Source organism: Pelodiscus sinensis, chromosome 11 (assembly GCF_052426305.1).
Source record: "Pelodiscus sinensis isolate ZL-2025 chromosome 11, ASM5242630v1, whole genome shotgun sequence".
Classification (NCBI taxonomy): Eukaryota; Metazoa; Chordata; order Testudines; family Trionychidae; genus Pelodiscus; species Pelodiscus sinensis.
In genome coordinates this window covers 32,062,085-32,080,027 of record NC_143062.1, presented here as the reverse complement: position 1 = coordinate 32,080,027, position 17,943 = coordinate 32,062,085, and the positions used below count along the sequence as shown (strand labels likewise).

At 46.9% G+C, this 17,943-nt stretch overlaps 1 protein-coding gene across 1 annotated transcript in view; it reads right to left on the bottom strand.

The window, feature by feature from the left end:
- Window positions 1-17,943, bottom strand: part of PLXND1 (plexin D1) — a 145,465-nt gene that overhangs the window by 46,886 nt on the left and 80,636 nt on the right. The window contains exons 14-19 of the mRNA XM_075938737.2: window positions 17,249-17,348; window positions 10,464-10,603; window positions 8,943-9,110; window positions 5,491-5,581; window positions 3,758-4,033; window positions 2,676-2,825 (exon numbers count right to left, since the gene is read on the bottom strand). Of these exons, the coding sequence (XP_075794852.2) occupies window positions 2,676-2,825; window positions 3,758-4,033; window positions 5,491-5,581; window positions 8,943-9,110; window positions 10,464-10,603; window positions 17,249-17,348 (925 nt within the window). The remainder of the gene's footprint in view (window positions 1-2,675; window positions 2,826-3,757; window positions 4,034-5,490; window positions 5,582-8,942; window positions 9,111-10,463; window positions 10,604-17,248; window positions 17,349-17,943) is intronic.

Genomic DNA, 17,943 nt, shown 5'->3' with positions numbered 1-17,943 from the left:
GCCAGGAAAAGAAATCCCAGTTTCAGCGTTTAAATGATTCTGCAGTGTACTAAAATGGGTTTGAATGTCCCTTAAGGTCTGTTGATCTTTTTGCATGGATCTATTAAAAATCCTTTTTATAGGTACACCCTGTTGGCTAGTGTGAATTTGGTTCAGAGCTAAATTATGAAGTTTCCTCACTCTACCACCGAGTGGCGGGGTACAGTACAATTCTGCTTTTACAATTCTCTGGCATGCTGCTCTCCCTACATGGGCACAATTTCCATTGACTTTATGGGAGATTTGCTAACTAGCTTGGTCAAGGGTCATCATCAGGATCAGAAGAAATTCCCCCATCCTGGATGACAATTTTAAAGGGAAAGCTTCCTATGTGCAGAAACAGCTGCACTCACTACTAATTGTGGGTGCAAGTCCTACCATTTAGACAGCTGTGTGAAACTCATATTTTGCCATCCAAATGGAAGGATTTGCCACATTATTTACTTGCACCTCTACTGAAGGTAGGTACACTGCTAAAAACCAGCTGTGGCTTTAGTAACATGTATCATCCCCTTGTTTATCTACATTCTAGGCACCTGCAAGGTATTAACCCAGGGTTCAGCAACCTTTGGCTTCCGGCCCATCAGGGTAACCTCTGACAAACCATGAGACATTTTGTTTACGTTGACCATCTGCAGACATGGTTCCCTTCAGCTTCCAGTGGCAATGGTTGGCCATTACTGGTCAATAGAAGCTGCAGGAAGCAGAGACAAGCATGTCCCTGTGTCCCATGCCACTTCCTCTGGCTCCCATTGGCTGGGAACAGCAAACTGTGACCACTGGGAGCTGTGGAGAGCCATGCCTGTGGACAGCTAACAAACAAAAAGTCTCACGATCCTCCAGAGATTAACATGTGCCAAAACTTGCTGACCCTGGCATTAACCAGAAAGCTTGCTGTTGAAACCAAAGCTAGCAAGATGTGAATCACAAAGCTAGTATTTTTTTAAATAAGAATTTCCCCAGTTTTTCAGTTCCCGGTAAAAAGAAAATAAAAGAATTTCCCTGTTTCATTATCAGCGGCTTAGGAACTCCTAGGTTCTGCTACTTCTGCATTTGTTTCTTTTGATTTTGCATAGAATGTCAAGTCAAAAGGCCATAAGCAATGCATAAGGAGCCTCCCCCGACAGAAGCAGGGGGGTTTCTTCTGAAGTACTCTGTTTCTGGGGAACATCAGGCCACACATTCTTCAAATCCCTCTGTATTCTTCCTACCTCCCTAAGCTGCAATTTATTACTAACACATTTACTGGAAGAAGAGTCAGCAGGGATGGAGGTTACAGGTTCTCAGGCAGCTGAGACAGGTGGAGACATTCTCTTCAACTGTGAATAGCTTTAATATCACCCCTGAGAAGCCAAGGGCAATAAATGAAGTGAAAGCTGAAGGCAAAGGCATACAATTAGGGATGCCCTCTTGAAAAACGGGGTAAGGGTCAATAGTAAAGCCACAACACAAACCCTCCAAAGAACAGTTGAGAGCTGCTTTGACATCAAAACAGCCTTGGATCCTGTCCCTGGAGTTCTAGCACACTGCAAAGGGCCAGTGAAATGATCTAATATTGGGGAACGATGCCAGACCAATGGCCTTGGGGACAACTGAATTCCTCTTTGAATCTGCAAAGCAGCTACAGATGGGCAATGACGAAGTGAGCTTCCCAGTGCTGCCCCGTCCCTTCCACTGCATCTCCTTTCTGCCACTACATGACTGAGGTCTTGTCTGCACTACCGCGGAACACTGACCTAAGTTACGCAACTTCAGCTATGTGAAATAATTTAGCTAAGCTCAGCGTACTTAGGTCTGCTTACCATGGTGTCTTCACCACAATAAGTCAACAGCTGCCGCTCTCCCGTCAACTCTGCTTACTCTTCTCATTCTGGTGGAGCACTGGAGTCGACAGGAGAACACTAGGCAGTCAATTTATTGCATCTATCAGATGCGATAAACTGACTCCCCGCTGGATTGATTGCAGCTCATCAATCCAGCCTGTAGTGAAGATATGTCCTGAGAGGGACATTCAAGTCTGCATTCCCATTTAATCCTTCGCGCTGCTAATGACACTGATCACAAGGGGGCCTGATGATTAGTAACAGGGCTGGGAAACACTAAACTCATTTCGCATGAGCCATTTAAAGAAAAACCTTTTAGTGGAGAAGAATCCGGTGACAGTGGGCGTTTATATTGCATCGCTGGAACTGTGCGATTTCCCTCTACAGCTCATCGTGCAGCCAGCCAGTTCTCAAATGAACTCACCAGGACCATAAGCCATCATTTGGCTGTCGGCACCCAGAACCTGCAGGGAAATGGTTGCCTTCTCCATGCTTTCAATGTCACAGAATCAGTAGGCCACATCCTGAGATGTGCTCAGCCCCAATAACTCCTCTGAGAGGTGCTGGAGCTCAGCTCTGGTCAGTATTTCACACACAGAGTGGATGATGGAAAAGGCCTCTCCATTCATCTAGTCCAATCCCTCCCCCCAGACATTGCAGAATTGTTCGCAATGGCATGTTCACTTAGTGCTTTGTGCAGGCAAGTGCTGAGGGAATCCTGACACTAACATGAGGGTTCCCTGGTATAGTAAATTCAATACTCTGAGTGCACCTGCTCTGCAAAGCCAGAGCATCCCGGTTTGTGGCACTCACCGTCACAGGAAGCTGTCTTTCTGATGTGCTCAGTGACTCGTTGACTGAACAGTGAATGACTTTGTCTGAAACAATCTGTATCTCACAGGAAATGAGGCCAATTTTCACTTGGTACTCATCGCTTTCCAGGCCTAGGCTGTCAGGCTCTTTCTAATTACAAAAACAAAATCAGGACAACAAAATGAATGAGTCAGTCCCCAGAGCACCAGGCCCACTTGCAAAGGCTTCTTTTGTGGAAGCTTTAGGAAACTTCCTGTGACTCTTGACACCAGTCCATCCTGAGGAAAGCCCTCCCTCTCTGCTGACATCTTCAATTTTTTCCAGCATTCCCTAGGAAATCCAGCCTCTTCCCATTCCTCATTTTCTGTTTCCAGTCCTCACCATCTCTCAGTGTGGCACATGGAATAGACAAACACTCTGACAAAGCCTGGAAAACGCTGCCTTTGATCAGCACTGTTTGTGCATGGCACATACCTATCAGAGAGGCCAGCCGGGGAGGGAGAGAAATGGGGAGGAGGTTGTCCTAAACAGGTTGTGGATGGCTGCATTAGGGAGAGGGAGAGTATGTCTTTGAAACATGCATCATTCACTAAGGACAGTCTATAACAAACAAGGGCTTTTAAACTTGTACATTGCCCATACCTCTCAGTACTGGATTTCCCACAAAGACAAATGCAGAGCCCATTTCTGCAAGAACCAATCTTCACTATCATAACATTAGATATGGAAAAGATGCTTTGGTCACTTAGTCTGTTCCAAGTACATCTAGGGCTTTATCTCTGTCCTTGTTGCTACATCCTTCAAATGCAGTACAAGGGTATTATAATCCATAGCGCTAGGGCATCACTTGGTCAGCCTACTAACTCCAACACCCTGCTTGGTTCAGCCGGAAACTGCAGGCTAATCAGAATGTAGCATTACCTTTCACCCCTCATACCTTCTCCCTATTGCATTTATAAGGCACTCCTGAGCGACCCTGGTATCTAGGTACTCTAGCCACTGAAGAGCCTCACAGACAGAAAATGGTGAAATCCTCCTTATTGCTGAGAATCCTGAATGCTCTGTCAGTATTAGTCTCTTACGTGTATAACCAGAGTCAGGGGTTCCCCAGGATGGTGCTTGATCCATTTCTCCTTCTTGGCTGTGAAGAACTGGGGGTCTGCGTAGTACTCCAGGCTGAACTTGCTCGTATGCTGGGCCTCCTCAGGGTGCATGTACTCATCAGAAGCCAGCCTGTCATCCTTGTAGAGGTGTCCATTGATGTAGAAGTCCACCGGTGCTGGCTTGCTCCCCACAGTGATGTTGGAGGCAGCTGGAGAGGGGCAGGTAATCATAGTGTCGGTGTGAACCTTACAGTTCTGAAAGCAGGAAAGAGCATGTGCATCAAAAACGGATAAACCCAAGTCTCTGTCATGTGTCAGCAAATGTCCTGAGAGGCCCAGCGCCCTCACGCTGCTGCAGCTACCTCAGATAGCATTGCTCCATTTAGCCACCGATTGACAGGCACCTGTGTGTGCCAACTGCCATACACCAGTAAGCACCTGGCACAGTGATGGCACTGTAAACAATAAAATAAAGTAGAATAGCTAAGGTATGCCATTCTACTGAGCTAAGGAACATAGCAGTCATCCCAGCCATAGCCCCATCAGCAGCAAGGGTTACGGACATTGTTGCAAGTTACACGCTTGCGCGCATGCACAGAGAAAAACAGGGCTGTGCAGTAGCATGGCAGGAGGCAGGTGACTGCTCAGGTAGCAGGTAGGCGGCTATTCCAGTGGCTGGGGGCCAGAGAAGCCACATGGCAGGTGGCTGCTCTGGCCAGCTGGCACTGGGTGAACTGAGGGTGGAGCATGGCTGCTCCAGCCGGCTGGGTCCAGAGGAACCGTGTGATGGGCGGGTTGCTGCCACCAGGAGTTGGAGCTGTAGGCAGGCGGGTTGCTGCTGCTGGGGGTTGGGGTTGAAGGGATTTTTCATTTCTATTATTAAACGAGGGAAAGGAAAAGTACCCCCCCCAAAAAAAATCAGAGTTGAGAACAGATCCTGGATGTTAAGCCCTCTTGCTGTATATGCTGGATGAATGGATCACTGCCCAAGAATTCACGCCATAAGAAAGCCTGGAGCTAAGAGCTGTACTGTGTCTTTTATTGCAGCCTTGAAGTGTAGGAGGTATTGTGTATAGTGAGTTGGAAGAGAGGAGGTAGAACTATTGCAGTTTGCTTTTATTTGTGCCCAGTTCTGCTGATGACTTCCTGTGTGACTTCGGGCAATTTATTGACTACTCTGTGCCTCAGTTTCCCCGTCTATAGGGACAGGGATACTGTGCCTCAAAAGCATCACAGAAGGTTTTGAATGCCTTGTTCATTTAATGTGGACAAAGTGGCAAGACATTGCCAGCGCAAAGGGGAAACAAGTATCTGCTACACTGAGTGCCTAATCTCACCTTAGTAGGTCAAGCTATGGGCTTCCTTCCCCATCACCAAAGCACCAAATGTATATCCCACCTCTGCCCTCAGCTTCATGCCCCCTTGCCCCGAGCTGCAAGAAAGGGGAAGCACAAAGCTGCTCCTTTGGCAGGGGAATTATCCCAGGGGTGGGTGCTACAGTGGCAAACGTCCGAATAAGCGCACATGACCTCATTGTTGGCACACAAGAAAAAATTCACTCTGCTCATGGATGGAAAATCTTAGAGGGAACATTGGTTAGGGACCAGGTCAGTGGCTTTTATAGCTGATGAATTATTATTCCGAACACCTCCAATCACCAGGGAGGTCATGTTATTCTCTCTCTTTGTGCTACATTAATACAAGATGCTTACTGTTTGTTCCTTTCCAATGCTGTCAACCACCATCGACACATTCTGTACCATCAAAAATCCATTTCCTTCCAGAGTGATGATCCTGCCTCCACTGGGAAAGAAAGAGGTGAGAAAAGAAACACACATATCACTGGCAATATCTACATGTTCTGTTAGTCCCTAAGGGTATGTCTAGACTACATGCCTCCGTCGACGGAGGCATGTAGATTAGACAGATCGGCAGAGGGAAATGAAGCCGCGATTAAAATAATCGCGGCTTCATTTAAATTTAAATGGCTGCCCCGCTCTGCCGATCAGCTGTTTGTTGGCAGATCGGGGCAGTCTGGACGCGCCGCGTCGACAAAGAAGCCTTTCTTGATCGGCACAGGTGTGATCAAGAAAGGCTTCTTTGTCGACGCGGCGCGTCCAGACTGCCCCGATCTGCCGACAAACAGCTGATCGGCAGAGCGGGGCAGCCATTTAAATTTAAATGAAGCCGCGATTATTTTAATCGCGGCTTCATTTCCCTCTGCCGATCTGTCTAATCTACGTGCCTCCGTCGACGGAGGCATGTAGTCTAGACACACCCTCAGGGTGCATCTACACAGCACCCTAAACTTGAAACAAGATATGCAATTTGCAATGAGGTTTACTGGGATGGCGAAACAATGAGCCCATTATTTAAAAAAAAAAAATTAAAAAAAACAGACGGCTTGTGTAGACGCAATGTAAGGGTTAATACACCATTAGCTCAACACTTAGATGAATTAGGACTCACTGATTGTTTTTAGCTCAGCACAGAAGGAATAAGTACGGGGTGGGCCAAGCAGCCCATTACACTGACACTGCATCTTTCAAACACTTTTGATTTAGGGGAAAAAACCCTGTGACAATTCATTTGTGCTTTGGACCTGCCGCTTGTGGAACATGGCACGAGGCACTGTCAATATGCAAGCAATTACAGAGAATGATGAGATGGCTGGCGCACATGCCTCAGTGGGAGGGAGAAAGAGAAGAAAGAAGGGAGATGGGGCTTGTGTCTTTTGCTGAACAGTACATGTACCCGGCTTTGCTCTGCATGTGACATTTCGTTTCCCCCACTTCATGTTTTATTTGCTTTAATGATATGGTGAGATCAAGTGGGGGAAGGGTAGTGATTTATCCCCTGATCTCCAACACACTAAACATATTGGCTGTGTCTAGACTGGCCAGTTTTTCTGGAAAATCAGCCGCTTTTCCGGAAAAACTTGCCAGCTGTCACACTGGCCGCTTGAATTTCTGGAAAAGCATTGACTATCTCATGTAAGATTATCAGTGCTTCTTGCGGAAATACTATGCTGCTCCCGTTCAGGCAAAAGTCCCTTTTGCGCAAAGCTTTTGCGCCAAAGGGCCAGTGTAGACAGATGAGATTTGTTTTCCGCAAAAAAGCTCTGATCGCGAAAATGGCGATCAGGGCTTTTTTGCGGAAAAGCGCGTCTAGATTGGCACGGACGCTTTTCCGCAAGAAGTGCTTTTGTGGAAAAGTGTCCGTGCCAATCTAGATGCTCTGTCCCGAAAATGCTTTTAACGGAAAACTTTTCCGTTAAAAGCATTTCCGGAAAATCATGCCAATCTAGACGTAGCCATTCAGTGCCTTGTATCTAGTGTCCTTATAGTCAGGGCCTTCTTAAAACCTTTAAGCTGCTAGATTGTAGCATGTTGTTACAATATGTTTAATGTCTCTGTTAAGCTCTTGCCACCTCTGCATAATTGTTTGGGATCTATGGCCTTTAAAATAACTTTACTCTTGATCGCATTGATCATTTTAGCAATGCCATAAGTATTTGCTGCATTATTCGTACTTCAGAATTACATCTACAAGTAACTCTACAATCAGTGTGGGCCATATATACAAGTACCTCAACAGAACAAACCACTATGCACAGCCCAATCCTTGTGACTAGCTCTACATTAACAGAGTGGTGTGTATGCCCCAAGAGAAAACAAGTTCCACCAAATAACAGTTTCCATATGAATGAAAAATACCCTGGTGGCTTCCTTTTTGGATGTAAGCTTCTACATTTTATAGCTGTTGCTCTGTGTTTAGATGCAGCAACTGCTGTACATCAATCTTGAGACTAGTGATCCCTGGTGATTAATCTGCCCTGCTCAGTCAGTCAGCTCCATGCTCGGAGTTGCTGATGGGGTGGGGCTGATTAATCACCTGTGAAGCTGGGCTGCCACGCAGCTTAGAGAGAACATTGCTTGAGACTCATAAAAACTGCATGTGAAAAGCTGAGGGTTGGGTGTGTCACTGATGTGTTTTCCCACACAATCTGTACCCTTCGTATAGCACTTGTGATCAGAGTCATGGCTCTGCTAGGCAGGCTGTAGATCGCATCAGACCTGTTGGAGGCTTAGTAGCATTACACTTGCTTTCTGTGCTGTTTTCACAGCATTTTGGAGAGGGGAGGCTCAGGTGCTGGATTCTCAGATTTCTGTGATTAGACTCAGGCTCCACATTTTCAGACTCTACTGCTAAGTGAGCTGGGATTTCACAGAAATAGCCAAAAGGAACTGGAGTCCAGAGGCTCCAGGGAGAGACATGAAACCAAAGTAACAAGATTTAAAAGTGAAAAGTGGTGGCATTAGGGGCCATTTAAACACAAAATTACAAATCTCAGCTGCAGTGTTATTGCTCGTCAGAATTCAAAGATTCAGAGCGTATGTCTGAGCAATGCAGTAAAACACCCACAGTTGGCCCATGTCAGCTGATTCAGGTTTGCAATGCTCAGGCTGCAGACTATAAAACTGCAGTGTAGCTGACTGAGCTGCAGCCAGGGGCTGGGACCCGCCTCTCCCTCTGTGGGGTCCAAGAGCCCAGGCTCCAGCCTGAGCCCAAACAGCTACATTCCCATTTTATAGGCCTGCAGCTCAAGCCAGCTGACATCCCAGCCACAGGTGTTTTATTGCAGTATAGAGGCCCCAACTTGAACTTCCATAAGGCACTTAATAAGGCATAGAGGGAGACGGGCAGTAAAGTTACTAAGGACGACTGTCAATGTGTTTCTTCCATTTTTTGTGTGAATTTCCGAGAAACTCTCTAGAACCAGGCCCGCAGACAGCAGGTGTCTGCATGACTCCTCAATTGAGCTCTGCTAAGGCACCACAGTCCTGAGCTGTGGTAGCTCCTGGTAATCCAACCCTGGGACACCACATTCCTCTCCAAAGCCCCTCAGTCCTGACCTGCAACATCTTCAGGCATTCTTGCCCTGCGGCTGCCATTCAGCTCTGCATCTCAGTCATGACTAGCAGCACCCCTACTTTATCTCGGGGTCAAACAGCTACATTCTATGCACCCTCAACTCGGACTTGCAGCACTTTTGTTCCAATCCTATTAGCTCTTCACTTTCATGAGTACTACTTTCATGTTTGCATTCAGCAAAATAAACACTAAACTTCAATACAGGAACAGGGAAGTGGAGAAATCTCACCTGATCTGACTCCTTATGGGGTTGATATCTGCTATAATCGGGTTTCCTTCATACTTGAATGTGATGTTATCATTGATGCAAGACTTGTTCTCAAACTGGACACAGACTCGCACAGCCATCGTGTGCTCCGCGGCTGGCATGGTGCATGTGATGGTAGTAGCATTTCGACTAAAAAGAAAAAGACATGGCATGCTGCAGAGCACAACAGTTGAACAAATAGTTCATGACATAAGGAAGCAGAGACCTATCCCCACAACCCCAATGTTTGCAGCGAGATGAATAGCCTCAGATCTAGCATTCAGGTGTAGCAAATACCACAAAGCCATGTAGCTGCTCCACGTTTCCAATAATGTCTCTATATTTTTAGAGTATTTCCACTGTATTTACCAGTGGAAATTCTTTTGCAACTCTAGATGCTTTCTATTGGAGGATCTTAAAGCACCAACTCACAGTAATGGATTTTGTCTCACAATTCCCATTTCTACAACAGCATTTCATAGAGGAGGACACTAAGGCACAGAGAAATTAAGGCCAATAACCTAAAAACTGGCAGCTGATTTGAGGTGACTCCATTTTTGGCAGCCTGACATAACACACCTTGATGCTTCCAAGTGGCCACCCCAAAACAGAGGCATCTAACCATTTTATTTTTACAGCATTAAATAATGTGCCTTGCAATACACTAAATAACATAAAGTCTTTGCGCAAAGAAGCTTACAACTGAAACGACACAAGATGCAACATAGAGAATGTCTACACTTGCACCCTCTTTCGAGAGAGGAATGCAAATGAAGACATTTGAAATTGCAAATGAAGCTGGGATTTAAATATGCATATTCACATTATGGCGCTATTTCAAAATAGACGCTGTTAAGACGCAGTTATTTCGAGAGAAAACCCTTCTCTCGAAATAACTGGTAAACCTCATTGTATGAGGGATAAGGGTTATTTCGAAATAGCGCCATAACACAATATGAAGAAGGCTCAGGGCAGGAGGTTGAGGTGGGGAAGGGGGTGCGGACTCCGGCCCAGTGCTGCTTATCTCAGGTGGCTTCAGGAGGGCAGCCCAGTGGGGCTAAGGCAGGCTCCCTGCCTGCCCTAGCTCCACATGGCTCCCAGAAGCGGCCAGCACATCTGGCAGCAGCTCCTGGAAGGGGTACAGGTAGCTCCACACACTGCTGTTGTCCACAAGCATCACCCCTGAACCTCCCATTGGCCATGGTTCCCTGTTGCCAGCCAATGGAAGCTGTGTAGGGTGTGTCTGCAGGCAGGAGCAATGCACAGAGACCCACTGCTCCCCCATCCTAAGGACCACAGGGATGAGCTGGCAGTTTCTGGGAGAAGCATGGGGCCATGGAAGGCAGGGAACCTGCCTTAGCCCCACTGTTTACTGGACTGGTAATCCCACAGGCTGGGCTTGATGCAGGACACAAGCCATAGTCTGGCCACGCCCAGTCTAAGCAAGTCCTGAGTGCCAGCCCAATAACATTGTAGCACAAGACATCTCTAGACCGGACTTACATGAGGTCTGTGCACTGTTTAGTGCTATTGACCAGAACACGGAGATCTGATCCTACACTGAGATTATGTCCTCTGATGGTTACTTTGGTGCCTCCAGCTTTAGGGCCTGCATCTGGAAACACAGACTGCACTTCAGGGAGCTAGAAAAAGACAAGGGAAAGAAAGGTGAGCTTTTTAAGCAGTCTCCTAGCCCCAATAACCCCATCCTGTGGACACATGGTCCATGTTAGTGTCAGATGATGTCAGGGCTGTAAAGCTACCAAGGAGAGAGATCTATCTAGCTCATTTTCCAAACAAAGGGACAAGCTACATAAACCTCTCTCTGAAGTGAAGAAGAGAAGCATCCTCCAGACTTCCAATCTACAGCTGTTCCTGAGTCCTAGTCTAAAAACCACAGATGGGCATAAATGAGAACCCTTAATTCAAATACCCTTAAACCTTGGGACTGCATGGATCCAGATCTGAATTTAATAGTTTGTGTCCAATAAATAAAGAAAATACCTCCCATATTCCACTCCCACCTGAGTGGTAGGCTACCTATAAAGCCATGTTGCATGGTGGTTTTGTGAGCAGGACATGCAACCATTTAATTCTAGATAATCAAGTATCAAATTAATTTCCCATAGGCAGGATTCAAACCCAGATCTCTAGGGGTGACAGCTCCTAGCAGGGAACCCGTAGGGTAGGTTTGCCCCTCCATGTTTCCCTCTGCCCTCCTCTCTCCCCATTGGAAGCTACTGAAATTAACAAGTAAATTAGTTATATCTGCAGAAATTTTACAGAGATTTAAGGTTCAAGGCTTTGGTTCCCACAGGATACTGAGAACCCAATGGATGCCATGTGGCTCCCAGATACAATGCTAAAGACAAGTTCTGGCATGAACAGTCCACAGGTATGAAAATTAATTTTTAAACCCTTTTACAGAGCATTCTGTGGTTCCCTGTGGAAGAGCTATAACATCCTTGATGAGCCAGATGTGCAGCACACATACGATACTATGGAGACCTCAGTCCTACTACAATCATTGCCTGTGGCTGGGGAAAATACATGCAAGCTGATAGCTGCAAATACTGTTAAACCACTTACTGTCCCATGGTACTAATGCCTTTTCCTGTCAGTTCCAGCCATACTGTCCGGCTATATTACAACCCCTTTTTGTCTTTGTCACACACTGGTATGGATTGTATTCCTCCAAAGCCATTTCCCCTGGGGTTTCTGATTGCCTTCCCTTTCTACAGTATTTATTTTGTTAATTTCAATGGATCAAAGCCTGTCAGCAGCTGTCCCATACATGGGGCCCCTGCCTCATATATTAAAATATACAATACAAAATATAACATAAAGGATTATTTGTGCCCAGCAACCCACTCGAGCTCTCAGCCCAATCCCGCCACATTAGCTGGGGTGGTCATAAGAACGGCCATACTGGGTCAGACCAAAGGTCCATCTAGCCCAGTATCCTGTCTGCCGACAGTGGCCACTGCCAGATGCCCCAGAGGGAGGGAACACAACAGGTAATCCTCACGTTTCAAGAACAGGCAGCCCACGAAGAACCACTCCCACCTCCCCGAAGGCTCACAGTCACAGAGCACATGGCCATGCAGCTTGTGCAGAAGGGAAGGGCAGGCTCCTGAGAAACGTGCTAGGCTGCTGCTCTGGAGTCTCACTGGTACGTCTCCCGGCCAGAGCCTGCCTCTGGCATCCCAGCCCCTCGATTGCCCCCAGCCCTCTGCTCCCCTACTCTACATAAGCAAACACTCTGCCCCCTCCTGAGCCCATACTCCCTCCCAGGCCCTCCCTGCACCCAAATCTTCTGCCCCAGATCACAATCCCCTCCTGCCCTAGGTCACAATCCAAACCCCTGCACCCCAGTCCCCTGGCCTAGGTCACAGCCCCCCGCTGGCCTAGGTCACAACCCAAACCCCTGCATTGTAATCCCCTGCCCTAGGTCACAATCCAAACTCCTGCACCCCAATCCCGTGCCTCAGGTCACAACTGCCTCCTTGACCCAAACCCAGTGGCCCCCAACCCAAAAAAGCTTTGCCACCCCTGCCATAAATAAAGATAATGTTGAAACTTTTTGTGCTGGACATAATATTTTACTTTATTTAAAAATGAAGCCTGGCTAACAAGTCCCCAATTGGGACCCAAACCCCATCTGGCTGTAGCTTCATAACACTCCTGCACCCCTCCATACCAACCCTGAGCCCGTCATACACCTGAACCCCCTGTCCTGAGCCCTTTATACCCCCACATCCTCAGCCTCCCAACACTCCTGCACCCCACACCCTCCAACCTTGTGCCCTGAGGCCATCACATGCCTGAACCCCCTACCCCAAGCCCCTCATACATCCCAACCCAGATTCCTGCACCCCCACATCTGCAATCTCCTGCCATAAGATTGACAGAAGACAGCCTAAATGCGTGCATTAAGTGGGATTTGACCAGTTATGACGTAAATGTCAAAGAAATGCGTGAAAAGATGCAGCAGCAGAAGTCCCATTAAATAAAGTCTGCAAGTACATTTCATTTATGCTGTTATTAATCATTATGTCCATTATCAATAATATAACGTTGTATATTTTCAGTCATGCAAATGAGCGTTCTTATATGGCTCTTTGTTGACCACTTGTTCTGAATTCTGTTGTAGTTCGGCTCTTTGGTTTGAAAAGGTTGCCGACCCCTGTCCTAGCATTATGTAAAAGCAGAACTGACAAAGAAGAATCACATCACTCAGCTCCTGAGTGAGATTGAGATTGAGGGGGGACATGATAGCCATTTTCAGGTATCTAAAAGGGTGTCATAAGGAGGAGGGAGAAAACTTGTTCATCTTGGCCTCTGAGGATAGAACAAGAAGCAATGGGCTTAAACTGCAGCAAGGGAGGTTTAGGTTGGACATTAGGAAAAAGTTCCTAACTGTCAGGGTAGTCAAACACTGGAATAAATTGCCCAGGGAGGTTGTGGAATCTCCATCTGTGGAGATATTTCAGAGTAGGTTAGATAAATGTCAATCAGGGATGGTCTAGACAGTATTTGGTCCTGCCATGAGGGCAGAGGACTGGCCTTGATGACCTCTAGAGGTCCCTTCCAGTCCTAGTATTCTATGATTCTATGATTCCTCACCCATAGGCTCTGCACTACCTCTGGGGTGGAACATGGTTGCTGTTTCAGCTAAAATTCCCAACATTTTGTAGGTCATTACTGAACCTGCACTTTTTTTACATTCATTTAGATCCAGACCCCGGGATTTCAGCTTCCACATTTTTTGGCTCCATTTCCTAGCCCTGGCTGATGGAAGAGGCCTATGATGAGACAGCCTCCTTCCTGTGACAGAAGTAGAAAAATGGCTTCTCCTACATTCTCTGCTTAGGTGTGGCCTTAGCCAAACATCTGGTCAGAGGTCAGGATGTAGTGCTCTCTAGAACAGGGTTCCAGCTCAAGATGCTGGCAGCTCATTTTCTTTGTTTCTTTGGTATTGCTTTTGCACGTTTCCCAAGATGTCTTCCTGCCAAAAACAACTTAAAAAGAATGAGCACATTTGTCTCCACTCCTCACACTCTTTCACCGCTGCATCACCAACACAGCTGATGTGCCATGAGGTCTAATTTTCTGGATTACAACAGATACATCTTGGAGACTCCTGATTCTCTAGGAATCCCAAGTGCTGCAGGAAAATTTATTAGATCTTACCAGCATTAGCAGCCCGCCGTTATGATATGACAAGAATACGCCTGTAACCCAGCTAGCTCTGCCCTTGTGGGACATTTTGGATGTGAAAAATCTAACACCTACTGGAACCTGAACCTACTGACACTTGGTTCCTCGTGCACTTCCACTGAGCTGGAGGGGAACCAAAATAAAACTTGTTGAAAATAATGACAGATGACATATTATTTCAGGCCTCTAGAAGCTGAGACAATTACTCTATTCTAATCAAAACCAAAGAAGAAATCAGAAGAACTATAGTAAAGTAGCATGCACTTGGCCTGTGAATCATTCGGAGCAGCCCCCGCTGACCTTACCACACCCAAGACAAGTATGTAGACTTTAGCTACGCTATTTGTGTAGCTGAAGTAGATTGATGGAGCCGGTAAGTGTAGACACGACCTTGGTAATAAAGGTAAGAGAAGCACTGATCTTTTTCAGACCGCTATAGAAGAAGACCATCTCTCTGGGCTACAGTACAATGTTAACCAGAAAAGGTCTTGCAAAACACTTGCTATACATCTCACAGGCTGACAACTATACCTGCACACAGCTAGCCTTAAAAAATCTGAGTTTAAATACTTGATTGAGAGGTTACATAGCAAATCACTGAGCTGAGATTAGAACCTAGGTCTTGTTAACTAACACATATGTTAGGCCTAGTATTATGTAAGGCAGTGGTCCCCAGTGCAGTGCTCGTGGGTGCCACGGTGCCCACTGGGGCATTTATGTGCACCAGCCTAGTCGGGGTCATGACGCGGGATGGCCGGGGGAGGATGGGCCGCACGTGCAGTGGGGCCGAACTCGCACCGTGACGGGGCGTGGGTAAGTGCCAGCAGCGGGAGAACCTGCTGGGGAGTGCGACAGGGAAGCCGCAGGAACAGGGCGGCCGGTCCGGAGCGGCAAAATGGCCGTGGTGGGGGGGGGTCTGGCGCCAGTGTACTTGGCACGGGACCGGCCGGCCAGGCGACACAGTGGGATGACGTCACCCACCAGTGCGGCACCCGCCACACAAAAAGGTTGGGGACCACTGATGTAAGGGTTTGGAAGTTATTTTAACTGAGGATACGTCTAGACTGCGGGGTTTGTCCAGGGAATGTGTTTGCTCTTCCACTTTTCTTTGTGGAAGAGCAAATGCTCTCTTTCGGGGAGCCCTGTATACTTCGTTCAACGAGGAATAAGGGCTCCTCTGAAAGGAGAGGTCTTTCCGCCATTTGGCCAATTTGCGTAGCTTTTTCCAAAAAAAAAGGCTACAGTGTAGACCTAGCCTGAATGTATTATACACGTCAAACAATTCTGTTTAACAGTGTCAAATATTCCATAATTCCTCTCATTAGCTGAAAAAGGCTTAGAATCTGGACATATGGGTGTTTTACCATAGCAACAGGTAAAGAGTTACTCTCACCAGTGAATACTAGAATCTCCCAATGGAAAAGGAATAGATATATTGTTCTACCCTGGTAAAAATCTAGGAGGTGCCCTCATGCCCCTTGGTACCTGGAATGCATATGTTCAAAATAGAGAAACAGGGAACACGATGGAAACAACAAAACAAGATAAAAACCCTGAATGGTTAAATCTAGTTTTGGATGATGTACACAATGCCTTTTATTTGTAAATAGACTGCATAAAAAGGGATAGCCTTAAGGGTCACAACTTTGGAAGCACACCTTCTATATCAGATGAAGGAAACAATGCTACGTGAGTTGGCTTCCTGTATCGTACTGAACCTTTTCCCTGTATTACATTATTATTGTTTTTTTAGCAGTAAATGAGACTGACATTGGTTTTTTGGTCTCTTGAATATATTTCATAAATTAACCAAAGGGTGGTCAGGTAATTGAACGTACAATTATCAACAGTCTCCTAATTCAAAACACATCACACTGCTTCAACAAGTGCCCCGATGCAAAACTGCCCCAATTCTTACTTTCAATCTTGGATTTATTTGACATTTGTTCATTTAACTGGGAGAACACATTTAAATGTGCTGCAGGGGCTGTCTGATGTTTTCTGGCATGGATCTTGTTTTCTAAACCGTTTGTGGGGCACACTGATTTTTTTCAGACGAGCATAAGGAGTCCTGTGTATAAAGAACCATGCAATCTGACCTCCATGTGTAGATCTCAAATTCACAGCTGGAAACAGAGCAAGGGCTATGGGAATAGTAACAAAATGGAAACAAGGAAGAACAGAGAAAGAGAACAGCTGGGAGACCCTATGCTTCCCAAGATGGTCCACCTTGTTTGGTATACATACTGTAGGGCAGGGGTGGGCAAAAGGGCCTCCATGGGCCGGATCCGGTCCACCAAGCGGGTTGATCTGGCCTGCAGAGGCCCTGTTGCTCTCCCGCCCCCAGCTCAATCAGGGCCTGGGGGTGGGGGGAAGTGCACAAATTTTCTCTTCCCTGCCCCCACCCTGCAAGGAAAACACAGTGCTTCTGGCAGGGCGAGAGGAGACTTTGTGTGCTCCCCCCAGCTCCAAGCCCTGATTGGCCTGGAGGGCTGAAGGGGGAGTGTCCTAGGGGTATGGGCGCCTAGGAGGAACCTTGGGGGGAGGGAGGGCAAAGACTTCACATGCTCCCCCACAACCAGACCAATCATGATCTGTGAGTGAGAAAGCAGGGAAGTATTCTAGCTCCGCCCCTTTTGCCTGAGGCCCCACCCCTTCTGGTGCAGCCCCAGGGCCACTTCAAAAATTTCTGAAGTGGCCCCTGGTAAAAAATTATTGCCCACCCCTGCAGTAGGCACTGCTGTTGAAAGCAAGGAGGAAAGAATATGGACACAGAATATGGACATAGAATGATGGAATGTCGGCAAACTTCTATGGACATGTGCCCCTCTCCAGGCTGGAAATGGTGATGTGAGGGCTAACATGCAGGGGGAAAAAGCAGAATTGCTTAGCATTTGCTTTTCAAGGGAGCTAAAGTCAGCCAGACTGAGGCTCATAAAATGTACAGTTGAAATCATGGCTTAATGGCTCCTGTCTCCCTGAGCCAGGTTCTTCCTTCATGTAAGACAGTGGCGCATCAGAGCTTCACCAGCAAGGAATTTAGGTTCAATGAGATAATGGCAACCTACCACGTAGGAATATTGCTCCCTTGATTTCCCTTCCCTGCTCATGTTAACTGTCACTACGTCGGAAAATGCAGAGGGAACTTCTCCAGTCTGGCACACAATCCTGCAGAAGAGAGAGAGGTGGAAAATTAAAGGAGGCACATGGTCAGAACAGAGATAAGTATAGAGGTGGCCAACCTGTGGCTCACAAGCCGCATGAGGCTCTTCAAAGAAAAAATTGCGGCTTCCACACCCGCAGCTCTGAAAGGGGGCAGTGTGTTTCTGTCTGAAAGAGCCAGAGTCGTGGCCACCCGTGCAGACTTCAAAATGGTCGCCTTAAAGGGCAATGCCTGCTCTGATCTTAAAAGGGCAACGGCTGGAGCTTTTTAAATTTTTTTCTGCTCAACACTTTTTTTCCCCTCAGCTCTTTGTGCTGTATCCACCACTATTTTGGCTCTTCGGCTGTAATGGGTTGGCCAGCTATGTCGTGTCCAGGTAGTCCAGCATGAGGGGCAAAATCTAATTCTCTCTCAATTAGGCACAGTACTGCTGGTTCTAGGAGACTCTCGCACAAGTATTCTAGACTGTCTGACCTGCTGCTCCTGGTTGGTAGCCTAACAACCATCTCTGTGGGAAACTGGCAGTGGGAGAGGCCATGAGGGCTTTTGTGGAATATTTCATTCCCAAGGAGGCTAGAGACAATCACCTTAGGTTTCCTC